The sequence below is a fragment of the Diadema setosum genome, chromosome 15 (genome assembly GCF_964275005.1).
Source record: "Diadema setosum chromosome 15, eeDiaSeto1, whole genome shotgun sequence".
NCBI classification, from domain to species: domain Eukaryota; kingdom Metazoa; phylum Echinodermata; class Echinoidea; order Diadematoida; family Diadematidae; genus Diadema; species Diadema setosum.
In genome coordinates, this window is record NC_092699.1 from 28,602,138 (window position 1) to 28,619,315 (window position 17,178).

The 17,178-nt window shown below is 36.5% G+C and overlaps 1 protein-coding gene across 1 annotated transcript; it reads left to right on the forward strand.

The window, feature by feature from the left end:
- The first annotated feature begins 3,982 nt into the window (after positions 1-3,982).
- LOC140238646 (beta-2-glycoprotein 1-like) lies at positions 3,983-16,784 on the forward strand. Its single transcript, XM_072318546.1, has 8 exons — positions 3,983-3,998; positions 5,923-6,114; positions 6,856-7,017; positions 9,857-10,027; positions 10,802-10,990; positions 13,600-13,806; positions 15,038-15,199; positions 16,768-16,784. Exons 1-8 carry the CDS (start codon positions 3,983-3,985, stop codon positions 16,782-16,784), a joined length of 1,116 nt encoding a protein of 371 aa, XP_072174647.1.
- Positions 16,785-17,178: the final 394 nt, after the last annotated feature.

The following is a 17,178-nucleotide window of genomic DNA, read 5'->3' on the forward strand; positions in this document are numbered from 1 at the left end:
AAGAATGCAATCAGAGTCCAATTAGAGTACTCTTCGAATGCAGATCGATATTTCTCCACTTCGAATGCTCCTCGAATGTTTTAAGCATGGGTAAAACATTCGGGCTGGCCGCAAGAATGGGCCCGAATGTTTGGAACGCACTTAGAATGTCGTCAGAATATTTAGAATGCACTTCGAATATGCAGGAATGCAGGAAGAATTTTCATTCCAACGGCATTCCGGCTCATTCCGCCTCTAGCGTGACGGGGGTAAGAGGGAACTTGGCGACACCCACCATGTGTGCCTCTTACGAGCGCTGGATAGTATAGTAATGAGAACTGTTAATTTCTTAACACATCTCATTTTATTCAAAGTGATGTACAGTGAGTCACTGCATTATCTCATGTAGTCTGTATACATGGTGATTGTGTTTGGAACTGTTTTGCGTAGTACTTTACCACAACTAAGCATTATGAAAACTTATATAAAATCAATTTGTCATGTGCTATTCAAAAGAGATGATGAAACAAAAGCGTTTAAACCCGAATTTTCTGGATTTGTGGTCAACGCCAAAGACATCCTTTATTGGCATTATCACCATTGAACTGGTTTTTCGATCTCACTTCAAATATTCTGAGAAAAAAAAAATCCCACCTTAGCATTCATTTTATCATCTTTCTTGTTATTTGTGTAAACAATGTATCAGCAAGAAAAGGAGAATGCCCCTTCGCAACCCCTTCCTTCGCCAATCACAAAACTGTGCCTTTGAAACGAAACTTTGCTGTTTGTGTAAATAGCTATACATACATTATAAATCCTGCCATAAACTATCAAGAATTATGTCTTGTATCCTAACATAGAGCAAAGTCCAAAAGAGCTAGCCAGAAATGTTCTGGAAATTCATAAGTGAACCCTTTTCGACTTCGAGCCATACAATTAAATCTTCAATACCTTTTTTGTATGCTGCGCGGCCCTACACGATTTTCCATTTTTTATTCCTAAATCGGAAAAGGATTAAATCATGGGTTGGAGAGTCTGTGCCCTCAATTGTTTGGTAGCATCATTGTCAGTGGCCCTATATGTCGGCAGCTCAGGTAATACGTTTGTAGTATGTTTAATATAGTATACGTATTAAAGTTTGAGTGCATATTCATATGTATCTTGTGTATTTTTACATTCATATAGGGCTTACATATCAGAATGCCTGTATACATAAACATACTTCTGGCATATTTTGTATCAGTCAACAAAATCATAATAATGAATGGTATTTGAAGATTCTATTTGTTTTATTTCTAAAAAGGTCTCGTGACTATGAAGCTGTTCAGCAAACTTCCACTAGAAAAGTTTCTTGGCAATGTGTACATTCGAATAGACACACGAATCACCTTCTCCCCCGTTTTCATTTACTTCATCGGAATCTTAGACCTGAATATCACTCTTAGTATTTGATACCTGCAGTTACAATCAGCTGACAATTAATTACGCGTTTATTTCTTATCTTTCCTGTTACCTTGATGATGGAGTACTCTAAATCAATATTTCTCAGATGTACTTTATACCTATGACATCTAGTTGTTTTACACTTCCCAGAGGCCAGAGTATTTTCAGTACTGTGCTTTGTGGAAAACGAAATAGGTTTATATGGTACAATGCATTTAATTACACGAACTAATAACCTGCACTATTATTTTGATGAAATTAAAACTATTCTTTATTTTTGTCCGAACGATGAATTGTTATTGAGTAGGGGAGACCGGGTCTAGTTGTTACAATTTTCACATTTTTAGGTCTGTACAAAAAACGAATAGAGGAATCGGCTTCATTTTTGCTTTCAGGATACCTTATTTCCTCCTTTACTTAAAAACAGTACAAACTTTGGAAGTCCAGATAATATAAACAAGATATTACGTAATCAATAAACACAACATTTTGTAACAACTTTCCCCGAAGTTGGGGTAAGTTGTTACAGCACATGGGGTACTTTGTTACACCGTAGAAAGTCAACTCAAATCGGGTAATGCAGATCTGACGTGTTAGGTAATTCTTAATATTAACCTGTCTAGGTGTGCTTGTTAGCCTATGCTGGGGTGTATGAGTGTGTTGGGTGTGTGTGTGTGTGTGTGTGTGTGTGTGTGTATATATATATAACCATAAATTCAACTGAAAGTGCATTGGGGTAAGTTGTTACACCACTCGATTCTCCAGACGGGTCAAGTTGTTGTAACAACTTGACCCAGTGCGTTTTCAAAAGCTTTTCACACGTGTGGCCAATAAACAATCAAACATCACGTGTTGCTACTTTCACCAAAAGACAGCCAAAACACGCTTCTTTCAACCACATACTCATCACTTACTGGAGAAGAATGGATTTGGTGTAATAAAGAAAAATCGAATTTTTTGAAAATTTTACTGGGAGAGGTAAAAAAGTGTTTTTTGGACCTACCTTCTACATGTGACGTCCAGGCAACGCCAGATTTCGCATGCAGAGATCGTTGGCTATACGTTTTGATTTGATATTACTTGTATAACGCAATCTTTTGATCATAATAGAGAAAATGACAGTGTAACAACTTGCCCGTGTAACAACTAGACCCGGTCTCCCCTATTGTGTGCCAAACTTTCTGACTCTTTCTCACACACTAAATGTGAATTTAGAATGTAATGTTTTTCTCGCTCAACTTCACATCTCAGTGTGTCAGTCAAATTCATTTACATGCATTGAAATTCAGACACTATCATCTAATTATCGGTATCGGTCTTCCAAACTTTGAATTCATTAATTGAAATGATTTTCGAAACAGACATAAATTAATTCATGAACATCAAAGTATATTAATTTGTCAACAACATTGTTTTAATTAAGAGCGCCCTATTTTCATTTCTTTATTTGCATTCGATTTTTGTATTTTCAGGACATTCGGATTGAAAAAAAAAAATTCTTACGAATTCGTTTTTAAAACTAAATGGATCTAAATTCGTGCATTAGATTTCCATGCACGTGCGTCCAAATCCAATGCACTTATTTGAAACACGCTTGCCCTTTCATAGATTTGAATGACGGCACATGGTCTATTCAGGCAGTGCACGGACATCTGAATTTGAATGCCCGTTGTTAACGAGTAATATTCAAATTTGAGCTATTTGAAACTTTGCACTGATAATACAATAAATGAACGAGCAACAATCAGTGACAATGATTGCGAGTGCACATTTCAAAAATTGTCAGCTTATAGTCTGATTCTGATTCTGATTCTGATTTTATTTATGAATTTCTTCTTCATACATAAATGAAGTACAAAGGTATTTGAACAAACATATTGAGCATAGTATAAATTGAATCTGACAATTAAAACAAATAAATGACTCATTTAAATATTCAACTCTTTCCCCTGGCACGATTCAAAATGAAAATAAACTATTTTGTGCATACATTTATGCAAACATAAGTTACAGTACAGTGTATATCTCTTGCTCAAAGACAAATTAGGCAATTCTTGATGTACAAAAATTCAGGAGACCATCATCATATTAAGCAAGGACAATGGCCTCAGAAATTACTATCTAAATAATACAACATTGTAAGAATATAGCATATAAGTTACCACTCACTGAGTGGCGATAAAGAGATGGGGGGGGGGGGGGGGAGAATGAAGGGAAATGCATTGTGCATTGTGCAAGATGTGAGGTGCTTGCATGGAAATGAGTTGTGAATATGTGTTAATGTTCATGTTTGTTGTGTATATACGATCAGTTCGGAACCCTTACTTTAGCTATATTATGGAAGGGGCAAAAAATAAAACAGATAAAAAGCAACATGCTGTAACATTCAGATACACATGTACATACTGATTTAACAACATGTTTTTAAGCTGTCTTTTAAATAAATGAATAGATCTCCATTGTTCAAGGTCAACGGGTAAAAAAATCCAACCATCAGCATCATGATGTTTTAAGGAATTTTGTGCTAAAACAATTCTTGGGTTTTCAAGATGATAATCAGATGAATGGCGAGTTGGGTAAGAATAAATATTCAAATTAGGAATTAAGAAATCATTGAACACAGAGGGAAGTTGATTGAACGTGTGTTTGTGGACAAAAAATTGTGGTTTGAAAAGTATGAATCTCATTAATCTTCAATGTTTTTGATTGACAAAACAACGGGTTGGCGGGAGACAAGTAAATCAGAAGGAGATAAGAAATGTCTAAGCTTGAATGACTCATTTGAAGATTTTCCTGCACAGAAATAATTTCGAATGATAGAAAATAAATTTGAAGGCTCTTTCCTCAAAACGTTCAGGTAAGACATGTGAAAATGCAAGAATTGGAAATTTGAAATGAATTTTGATATTCAAATCTTAAACCGTATGCCCCTTATCTAAATTTGCTTGATTCCTTTGAAATGTTTGTTACACGAATAACGAATTTTGAATTGAATTAAATTTGAATTTGAACAGAAGTAAATGAATTTGAATGATAATTTATTGAGGCTATTACCGCTATTGTGAATTCGGCCATGTCCTTCATGTCCTTGCACATTAAAGGGATAGTACAGTATTGGTGGAGATATGAATTGGGCTTTAAACTTTTTGCGAGATACCAAGAAAACACTTATGACATAGTACAGAGCATACAATTCTAAGAGGAATTCAAAGTTTATTTGATGAAAATTGGGTTTGAAATAACTGAAACATCCTAAAACAAAGTTAAAAAAAAAGCAATCGTAATAAAGTGTGGGTCCCACACTTTATTAGAATCGCTCTGTTTTGGATATCTCAGCCATTTCAAAACTATTTTTCATCAAATAAACGTTGAATTCCTCATGGAATTACGTGCTCTTTCATATTTCATAAGAGGTTTCTCATTATCTCACCAAAAATGTTAGAAACCTGAAATTAGGTCTCAACCAAAACTGTACGATCCCTTTAATACCATTATCGACCATTATCAGTTTCACCAATCCTTTTCAGAGAGTTGCTGCAGCAATCGCAACCTGCGTTTATTGCAAACACCATGGCAATATGTTCATAATTTTCATTCTGACAATTGATTAGCTGTGGCAGCCTGGTTTCATGACAGTTGCAATCTCTTAGGGCCACATGAAGTATCTAGAAACGTTGTCCTTCTATTCATGTCAAATCTGTTTAAAATTTTTATCTCTAAACATTGTGAAAAGACGTTTTGATTACTCATAAAGGGGACTTTATGACCTGGGGCCCGTGTCATAAAACTTGTCATCAGTGACAACTGCCACATTTCTATGACAAATTTGCTCTCAGCCAATCAGCTGCAAGGATTTCAGTAGCTTGTCACATCTATGACAACGTGTCACTGATGACAAGTTTTATGAAACGGGCCCCAGGTTTAACTATACACAGCCCTGCATGGTGTCTGGTCTGGCTAGCCCTGGTGCTCCCCTATCTAATTCACTACAATAAATATGAAAGATATAAAACAAGGAACATAGACGTGCAGACAGAAATAAAAAGTCACAAGATAAGCTATAAGGAGATTACAATAATATGTACAAGAAAAACATAAACGGGAGCAAAAACAAGCACGAAAAAAAAAAGAGAAAGACACGAGAAACACAGTGGATCTAAAATTTATCTGGAGATCAGATTCCATCGCGCACGAACGGAAATAATTTCTTATTAACAGTTTTTAACTCGAAAAAAAAATGCGCTCTTCAAGATTACATTTACTTGTGTTAAATACAATGCGACTGGTATCTATGAATTTTGAACGACCATTTTACGTATTTGATCGGCAAGGGTTTGAGATTAACCTGGAAACTATATAATATAATTCATTCCATCATTTCGTCTTTATGCAGCCTATGTGTGCGTGACTTTTCGGGGAATGCTATAACTACTGTTCACACAATCTTATCAACTGTCTCTTCTCTCACGATTTACTTTTTTCTTTGTTGGTACCATATAGATGCAAACACATGCGTGAGGCCAAGTCTCAATCCCAACGTAGTGATTTCTCCTGACCAGGCAAGCTACCCACAGTGGATGCGTGCGGATGTGTCATGTTCCGATGGGAGTCCTGTATCGGGGCCAACGTATGGCCTCTGCTATGGCAGTGATACTTGGAATCCAGATATTACAACGTCAACATGCACTTCAGGTAAATCAACTCACCATAATACTTCCATCGCTCAAGATACTTGCGTTGATTACAACTATGATATTTTCTGCAATGCTATAATGCTATAATACTTTTTCGCAGATATAATTTTCACAGTAATTTTCTGTTCCAATACGTTATCTATTAGTTTTTTTGTTTGTTTGTTTGTTTGTTTGTTGTTTTTTTTTGTTTTTTTTTTTGGGGGGGGGGGTTGGAACAAGATTAAGATCAAGGATGATTGTGAGTTATATGTATGTGTGTATATATTATATATATATATAGAGAGAGAGAGATGTGCAATGATAGTAGGACAAAAGTAATGGACATAATGTTTACGTGTAATGACTTTTTTTATTTAGTCTGTCAATTTTATAATTATTGCTATCATTAGCATCATCATCAAAACAATCATTACCATATATCATAATTATTGTGATAATTGTTATCATGTTCATTTCTTTGATGAGTTCCATTGACCAGTTCCTACATGGAAATGCGCAATGCATGAGATAATCACATGAAAATGAAAACAAGAATATTAGTGTTATTACTCATGCTCCAAATGAAATTTACAGTAGCCATTTGTACAAATGTGATGATGATGATAATGCTGATGATAAGCATGTTATACCGGCATAACACCATTGTCATCATTCAACTGCTATATGATAAACTATCATCTCCATCATCATAAGAGCCAATATTGTTTCGTTCCAGTCTCATGTGTACCACCTGAGGTAGGTGCCGGTGGTGTAGTCACCACTCCCGATCAAACTTCCTACGATCCCGGGAATGCGGTTCAGTTCTCCTGCCCTCAAGGAGGGGTCACGGGGTCTTCTACTGCAGCCTGTGACTCCGATGGTAGCTGGAACTACGAAGGGACCGAACTACCATCATGTCAAGGTAAGAAGCAATGCTCACAGAGAAAACATTCTTCCCAAGTTATGCTGTATCACCATGTTTTACGAAATGATGCAGTGTTAGGAGTGTAGGGCATGAAAGATTTTTAACTCCCGACTTTCGTATAATTGCCATAGACAAGTTGTTCTAAGCAAGCAAAGAAACAGCAAACAAATACACGAATACAGCAATGTAGGATAAAGTAACAACATTGATCAGAAAATTTAGAAGTATATATATAGGTTTTCCCATTCATTTTCAAACTTTTTTCATTCAATTTCACAAATTTTTACTTCAATTTCGTCGCAGGATGTCGGAAATAGGCCAATCTTACTTTCAAATTCGTCTTTCGTCGTTCATTTTCAAATAAAGTCCATTCAATTTAGTCATTTGGCATACATTTTCGTCATTAGTTCAAATTCGTCAGTCTCACTCGCAGCACTCAAAACAGCAGGATCGATTTGGTCTTTTGTCAATCATTTTCGTTAAATTTTCATTCATATTCGTCTCATATCTCTATCCGGTGTGAGTTTCCAGTCATTCATGTATTTTTTTTTCTGTAACCGTTCACATTTTACATTCAGGAGTAAACATACACACAAGTGTCCCCCCCCCCCCACACACAGACCCACAGATACAGACATGCACACAAGCAATGCGAGTACACACTGATACAAACAGACGTACCGTCTCGCAAACGAAAACACTGAAAAACGATTTCTAGGCAAACAGTCATGATTAAAGACAAAATCTAAGTGTAGAATTATAGCCTATTTAATGTCAAAGAATGGATAACATAATTATGTTTGCTGCTTTCCAGGGTACAAAAATTAAAGTTTGCTTCATGCATTATGATGCGAAAACCTGAACATTACGGGTTAAAGTTCAAAAGGTGACACTGACATACTGTCCTGGGTTATGTCTTTTCACTGTCGTTTATCCTTCAATCAATTTTAGTTGGCAGTCATGTTTTTCGTGTGTATTGTCTAAGCAAATGGTTAGGGAATAATGTGTAACGATACAATTTACGAGAGAAAGTAAAAATATGTTGGCTCAAAGTTGGTTCACCATCAAAATAAAGAATCGACAACATCTGACTAATTTGAATGAAAAATTCATGATATTGTGTGAACAAAAACGAATTTGATCTTCACATTCTGCGATCCGTCAGCGGGAGGGATGAATTTGAATGACAATTGACGATTCTGAATGCTATGTCTTCGAAAATGTTTGACGAAAAACGAATATTTACAATGACAATTGACGAATTTGAAGTTAGGATTTGCGTTCCACGTGCTTCTCGGGACGAAATTGAATAATAAATCTTTGAAATTGAATGACAAAAGTGCGAAAATGGATGGGAAAACCTATGTATCAACAGAGATTGATCGGCAGGGAGAAAAACAATGATATTTTCACGTACTGAATTGGTTTATTAGAAACACTCGGCAGTAAGTTGAGACATTTAAAACATGTAGAGTGCACATTGCCCCCTGAAATCCAAATTGCTCGTGTACAGCGAGGTGTAGGACCAACAATTTGTGTAGGCCCGACTTATTACAGGGCCGTCTACATAAGAGGGATTTTTGCTGCCTCTTATATACCGCGGCCTTTTATCTTATTTTCAGTCTGCAGGTCTCACGTGGAAGACATAATTTGGCAGTATGTATACAACCACCAGCTTTTCAGTGAAAAGCAAAACAAAATAAGACAATAGAATAAAACAAAACAAAACAAACAAACAGGGGTGGATCAAGCTTTTTTTTCCAAAGGGGGGGGGGGGGGTGGTTCAGGGGCTGAACTGGGTATTGAGAAGGAGCGTAGCGAGCGATGGGGGGGGGGGATTTTTCATTTTCAGGGTTGCCAGCTTGCGATTTTAAGCATACTTGCATGCTTTATTTTTTTCTCTTTTTTCCCCCCTAAATAATAGGTTCAAACCCAGGGACCGCGGAGCCGGGGGGGGGGGGGGGGGGGTGGGGCTGAACCCACCACCTCCCCCCCCCCCCCCCCGGCTCCGCGGTCCCTGGGTTTGAACCTACGACGATGCAGAGCATCGTCCCCAAAGCACGAAGCGGCGATGTCTGTGAGCCGCGTGACGGCGCGCCAATTTTTATTATTGTTATTATTATTATTATTATTATTATTATTATTATTATTATTATTATTATCATTATTATTATTATTATTATCATTATTATTATTATTATTATTATTATTATTATTATTATTATCATTATTATTATTATTATTATCATTATTATTATTATTATTATTATTATTATTATTATCATTATTATTATTATTATTATTATTATTATTATTATTATTACTATTATCATTATTTTGCTAGACAGAGTCGAGTGCGAGGAATATACCGAGTGGATTTGGACACAATCTATGATGGCGTTTTTCTATATATCAAAACGATATGTACATAATAAAAAAGTAATACATGTTCACTTGGTAGTAGTCTGGAGGGAGGGGTTAAACCCTATTACCTAAGCTGAGTCTGAGTGCTATATAAGAACATTGTGTGATTATGATGGCGTTTTCCTATGCGCATTAAACCCCGTAACCCTCCTCCCTTACATCCGTCACTGACAAAGATTTCTTTCAGAATATTGGATAACAGTGAAGCGATTCTATTCAATCTTGATCTCATTTTTCAAGACGAAAAGGTTCTTTAAATATTTTGCTCTAGATTGGCCGTATCCTACACAAGGATTTTTGTTTCATTGGAGGGAAAATGACATTCTTTTTTCTTATTATTCATCGTCGTCCATGATGCCACTATGTGAAAGTCATCAAGGTAAATATATGTCCTTATTACTATACCTTACAGCGGCTTGTACAGCTCCAGATAATACTAATGGAACGGCAACGTTATACGGTTCAGGGGACGTTATTGTGTTCCAGTGTCTGCCCGGTTACTCCCTAGAAGGCTCTGGTGACACTATCACGACGACTTGTGACGCCGGCGAATGGAATCTTGAGGTCGTTTGTGTCTTTGCTGGTGAGTAGACAAAAAAAAAAAAAAAGACCCTGATTTTCTTGAATGTCGTGAAAAGAAAGACCTTATACTTCTCCTACCATTTTTAGCAAACACACGATTAATGATAACTGGTAGACCTTAATTGTCATTCATTTTAAAAACCGGTACTAAAAATTGCAATAGATAGATAGATGATTATCAATTTTCTATCACTGCCTTTTTTAAATAGTGCATGGTAAACTACCTCTTTTTGTTCTTTTTTTTCCATCAATAAGCTCTACAATTATTTTGAATGGGCTTCCACAATCGTTTAAGTTTGTCTTGAATTTCATTATTGAGTCGTATATATGAATTCAAATCCAAATATTCAGTTGCTAAATAAGAGAAACAGGTTACGAGTATGAGGCCTATGAGGTAGAATTGAGTATCTCTTCTGACACTGATATTTTGTTTAAATTTGAGGATAGATACTACAGGACATGCCAACAACGGTTAGCCCGCAGTATAGGTCAGTGTCGCAGTGTACTCATGGTTTGCGTGGTATAAACCCCCTAATTGGGGGGGGGGGGGGGAGGATTCTTTTCTTCCCCCCCCCCCCCAAGCATGACCATTTTCCATACTTATGCAAACTACACACCGACCAGGGAGGTAGAAACACGGCCTTGATTTGCCCTACACTGTTGACACCACAAATGAATCGTTAGGTCTAAGAGGTTTATAGTCAATTTAAACACACGCTTATCCGATCGACTCTGGATACACAAGCCATGTTCCGTCTTCTATTTCACTGCACAGGTTGCCCAGAACCTGAAGTTCCAGAGGGTGTCAATTACGTCGGGACTCCTGCTGATGATAGATACTTCAAGCTGAACCAAAGAGTTGACCTACTATGTGATGATGACAAGACTCCCATCGGTCCAGAGTTCTCCTACTGCAATTCAACCAACCAATGGGACCCGGATCCGATGCTTCTCAGTTGCCATGGTAACAACTCAATAAATGTAAAAAAGGGCGTGCATGAACATGACCACAAATTTGTTCGTAATGTTTGTAGGAGTACATATATTCACACACATACATGTTTTCATACGTACATACACACGTACACACATGCTATGAGGACTTCCATCGTTAAAGTGCATTTCATTGCCACATGTCTAGCGGAGACTTCCGTTTGCTTGTGTATGTGTGTGTTGTGTGTTGTGTGTGTAAAGATCAGTCAGTAAAGTACAAGTTCTGATAATAAGCCAATACAAGGCTGAACAGCGTCGTTCAGATACTTTGACTGTTACGCAGTACTAATTATATCTAGTGCAAGTGATACACAAAACGATATTCCACAGAAGGATGATATTTTCATATTCAGATAAATCTATAGGCCAATAAAGGTATGACAGCTCTATGTGGATAATATAATGATTTATTTCAAGTTCCCTCGAAAGAGTTTCAAGTTTACTAATACCGATTTACTGTTATGTTTTTTTTTTTTCTTCCCATCATAACTTTCCCTGGCGGCAAAATGAACGATTACGTCATAAGCGACAAACGTGATAAACGAAATTCATCTTTTAAATGACTGGATATGCCCGGGTCCTCGGGGGTGACCAACAATGATAAATTACACTTCTGTTGATTATATAGTTCTAATAAATATAACCTTCTGCCATTGCTCCCGCTTCATATTTATCAAACTAGAAATTTCCGCTTGTATTGATTTTTGTTTTGGAATTTCATTTGCGAATTAAAGGGACATTCGAGACGATTTTTATAATTTCACATCATGTAGTACATAAATCAACAACTCCATGTATAGATTTGTGGAATTTATTGTGGTTCTTGAGCAGAGAAACAGTACTTTGAAAAACCTTTAATAAATTACACTGAACAAGGATGATGACATAGGAGGTTCACATATTTCAGAAATGTAGCAGTGTAATTCCATTACAATACCGCTTGCTTGCGAGTTCACCTGTGTATAATGTATGCATGCCTTCTTCTTTTGTTTTGCTTTCTTGAGCCCCAACTCATACATTCTTATGGTGACTCTGCCATGTCATCATCCTTGTTCATTGCAATTTGTTCTAAATTTTGAAAATATTCTTATTCTTCACCCCAATCATCACAAATTCTGAAACTCTGTCCTTAGTATAACTAATTTATAGTTGTTCAAATGTAAAAATCTGAAAATCATCCGGAGGTCTCCTTTAAATGCCATGTGTGTCAAATCGCGAAGAAATTTCATGCAGTGACCATAAGATATGGTTTTTATTATACTGCTTTCTTATTGACAGAGATATAATCAGATACTTCTAACGTCAAACTCAAGAACGAGAGCAAACATAATGTAGGATTTCTTTCTTGAATGAGATGAATGTTCTATAATCTAGATCTTGTGCATTATCACTCTCTCTCTCCCTTCAAATGGCAGCCCTATGAACTCTTCGTATAAAGTTTATCATATGCTTTCATTCAGTTGGAGGATGTGCCACATTTTTGCTTTATATTAAAGCCTAGCTACGAGAGGGAGGTACAGAGTTTATGAGGATTGGCAACCGACAGACAATGGTGTGTTAAAGGGGGTGGCTAGTAACTGATCAGAGGGAAACAGTGGGAATGCTGGGGGATGATTGTTCCGATTCTTGTGGGATTCATTTAAGAGTACATTATATATCTATTGTTGTGTGAAAATTATTTGCTTCAGAATGGTCTCATATTCAAGTAATGTGCAGTTTAATGCCCCGTCACTGACCAGGCACGCTAACCTGGAAACATTAAACTGCACATTACTTGAATATGAGACCATTCTGAAGCAAATAATTTTCACACAACAATAGATACAATTGTATATAATGTACTCTTAAATGAATCCCACAAGGATTGGAAGAATCATCCCCAGCATTCCCACTGTTTCCCACTGATCAGTTACTAGCCATCCATCCCCTTTAAGTTCTATTTTTCTTTTTCTTGTTTGGATGAACCTTTGGAGAAATGAAAACACACACACACACACACACACACACACACACACACACTTACACAAAGCAACTGGGTATTTATACGATCTATCATAATCGTAATCAAAACAACGGATAATTTTCCATTTTTAAAGGTTCATCACTTTGTTTCTCAAATTTTGTATTATAAGAAGGCGACAGCTACCAAATAGAGATACAGAGATACCTTCTTATTTTTATGCTCTTATACATCTTGCTCGTTAACGTAAACTCTCTACAAGAATAACAAACACTAGTCAGCTATTTCTGAAGTTCACAGTCCGTGTTCACCCTCACTGTTGATGTTTTTTTTTTTTTTCGTAGTATACCCGCACACATATTTTTTTTTTTCTACTAGATACATAAGAGTCACCGTAAATGAACATTGTTGTTCTAAAAACGCGATGTTATTTTGAATCCCTTGAAAAATTCATAACCCTTCTTAACATCAGCTACTGTATCAGACTATCTGGTTAAAAAATATGACGGTTTATCTTTCAGAAGGCAGTATAGATTCATTTTGTACTAGGGGGTGGTAGAATCAAGATAGTGTTGTTTGGCGTGTTGTCTTGACATTCTCCCTTTTCCGTAAACCTTCAGACAAATGTCACACCCCAGGTTTCAACGACACACACGTGATCCACACCTCCAAACTTACAGGCGAGACTGGGGGAGTGGCCTACGACCACACTGACACCATCCTCTTCTCGTGCGAAGGCGGTCTGTTCGTCGACGGCCCGTGGCGGACCGTTTGCAACGATGGAACGTGGAGTGGCGCCATTGGTGGAGACCTACCCGTCTGCAGAGGTTTCTATCTAGGCGCCATTTTGAACGTCATCCATGTATTTTATTCACTTCCTCATTTACTTTGTCCGCCACGCACACCCAAAACACATAAGATAAAAAGAATGGTTTATTTATACGAAAAGAATAGTAGGCCTATAATGTCATAAAATATATAGGACTTATACATACTGTAAATCTATGTGCGTGTGCGGGTTAGGTGTACACCGTATTGATGGGAAATGTATGCATACATAATTATTATACTTTTAATATGTAAGTCAGCGCACATGTACATTCGTAAACATTGTAGTCAAATGAAATGAGAAGCCATGAAAGAGACTTCGATCAGTTGAAGCAGAACATAATGTTTTCTAAAGCACACAACTCCATTTTTCATTTGTTATGATATAACAATCGTAGGTCATTGCGTTTTCCCACTCATTTGAAGAATGAATAACACATCATACATGCATTATATATGGTTTATAGTGTAGGAATGAGGAATGACCAAGGGAATTTCTACGGAACAAACTCCCACTAGACATTGGCAATCGGTTCTCTCTTATAATAGTATCTAAAGATTTCACCCACATGACCCAAATCCTGGTTTAGACAAGCCCTTCTGTAAATGTCTCTTTCATCCCTTTCCCCATTTTGTCGTCACATTTTTTATCTGCCCTTCTTTGTTCTATGTTGAGCACATTTATCATCATCATTACAGTACACTCTCATTATAACGAACACGAAATACCGGTTACAACGAAGTACTAATTCAGGCCGATACATCATCAACTTTTTTATATTCTATTTGTTCGGTTATAACGAAAATTCGATATGCCAAAAGAAAACTGCCGGTTCAGAGGACTACTTTTTGGTGGGAGTCCACTGTATTTCAGGGTGAGGGTCAATAAAATAATGCTGACAGGGAAACATGGTGTAAGTTCTGATTCATCCAGGTAACGTTCAATAAATCAGACGAACTGATGAAACGTCCAGGATCGGACGTGAAACAGTTTTCTGAATGAAAAACAGTAAGTCCAGATGAATTGATTTAATTTTGTACCTATATTGCTCTCATACAGGGAAAGAAAAAAAAAAGTTTTGCAAAGAAGCTAGATGGCAGGTATATCACTTCCTATGATTCAATTCTGATCCACCAGCTGTAACCTTATACTGGCATACGAGTATGAAATCCACGAATATATTTATACAACTCTTAGTATATTTTTGTTTGCCGTACAATTATGTGTAGCTAACTGCACCGGACCAGCGAACACGGACGTGGCGGACGAATTGTTTCACCACGGAAAGAAACACACCTTCCAGTGCGCCCCAACTCCAGGGATGGTCAGACTCGGTGGTCCCACAGCGTTCTGTAATGACGGGGCATGGAAACCGAGAATTCGTTGTGCTCGTAAGTTTATTATCAAACTACTTTCTGTGTGTGTGTTTGTATATTTGGTATGTTTGTTTATTTGTGTGATGTGATATGTGTGTGTATGTGAGTGTGTGCATAGTATGTGCGTGTTTGTAGGAGTGCGTGTTGGTAAGAGCATTTTGCGAGAATATATAAACGGATTACGTTTCTCTGGCTAAAAAAAGAGTCACAGTGTAAGATTGACATTATTTTGCACAATGTTTGTTTAATGTAAGATTGTCATTAATTTGTATAAAGCAGTTTGTCTTTGTATATACATTTTTGTATAATGTTATTTTTTTTTCTGTGAACGTGAATTTTGTGATATGAAATTGAACGAAATTCGAATAAAGAAATTATGAAAAAAAAAATCACACTCGGTCTCTTAGTCGGTCATGCATGTATAATCAAATGATTAGATATGATAATCATTATTATTATTACAAAATTATTTATACGTATTACATAATTATTATCATTGTCGGGAGTAACTATTGTAAGTACTCACGGCATTACAACATCTACAACTATACACAGGTCCACTTCTTTCTTTTCGTCAGGTTTGATAGTCATGATGATTAAGTATATGATGTTAATACAAGAGGAAGATAATATTATGCGCTATTGTATATAATCTTCGTTTTGATATGAAATGTTCCAGGCGATTGTAATTGGCTCTCTTTATAATGTACATGCTTCTGAAGCATCACGGATTCAAATTAGATATATTCCACATAGAAATAAAAAAAAAAATAGGGAATGTTTACTTCTATGGCCTCAGCATATTAAAGTTCCTCAACCATGTCAACAGCGATGAGGTTTCGCCTGTTTCTCTCTACTGCTACATCTAGTGTAGGAGACTGCTGTAGATTTATCTACAAAATAATCATAACGTATATCTTATTTATTTACTTATTCAGAATTTTTACCTACGGTATATAGCCCCATCAGGGGTTTAATACACCGTTGGGGGCCCTGCAACAAAATAACAAAACAAGGACATCCCGCTATACATCGCAACATCAAAACAATGTTAATGATGTGTGCAAAGTGCAAAATTAGGCTTTGATGATAATAATACACAAATTCAAATTATTTAAAATAGGATGATACCCTTTAAAAACATATAAAGGGATATCGAGTCACATATCATTATTAACTCTGAAAAGTGTACTGTGTAACAGTATTGTTAAAGATGTCAGTTACTCACTAATTTTTGTTGGTATAGCTTCTGTCTCTTTCTTTCTCTTTCTTTCTTTCTACATTGTATAATATCTCTATCTCTCGATCTATTTCTCTATCTATCTCAGCGTGTTTGCCGTCAGAGAGAGCTGAAACTGAGTGATTTTGATCATGTTTCTTCATTCTGGGCATTCAACTTATGAAATGAGTAGTATACGGCATTATTTTTTTTTTTCTTCCCCACGCAGCACTACAGGGAGGTCTGTTGTTGGAAGGAAATACATTTAAGATAAGCTTGACACAAACAGGTGCTGAACGTATTACATTGCATTAACCTCAAAGTTTGTTGATGCAAATGATTCTGTCCCTTCTTGTCTCTGCAGTTAAAACGGAACTTTAAAGACAAGGACGTTTTGATCTGGAGGAAGATGAGCAGATCCACAAATCAGACATATTCTACACTCTGGCTCGTCTCTTTCTCTCCTTACACCACCAGGAAACTGATTTTGTTTTTCATCTATCTCTCTCTATTTCTCTCGTCAAAGATGTGTCAATTGGAGGGAGCAACATTGGCAACAGTGCCGCTTTCTTTTGTAAAACGCAATTAAATAAATCGATAGTTTTGTTGAACACAATATGTCTTCCAGCACATGATGAAACATAATTTAGGTATACATAACTCTTTATTGAATGTTCTTCCAAGCAAATTAACTCATTATTGAAGACACTGAACCCTTGCATAAATGTATCCTAAATTTACGACTTATGATTATGATTTACGACTCTTCGTAATA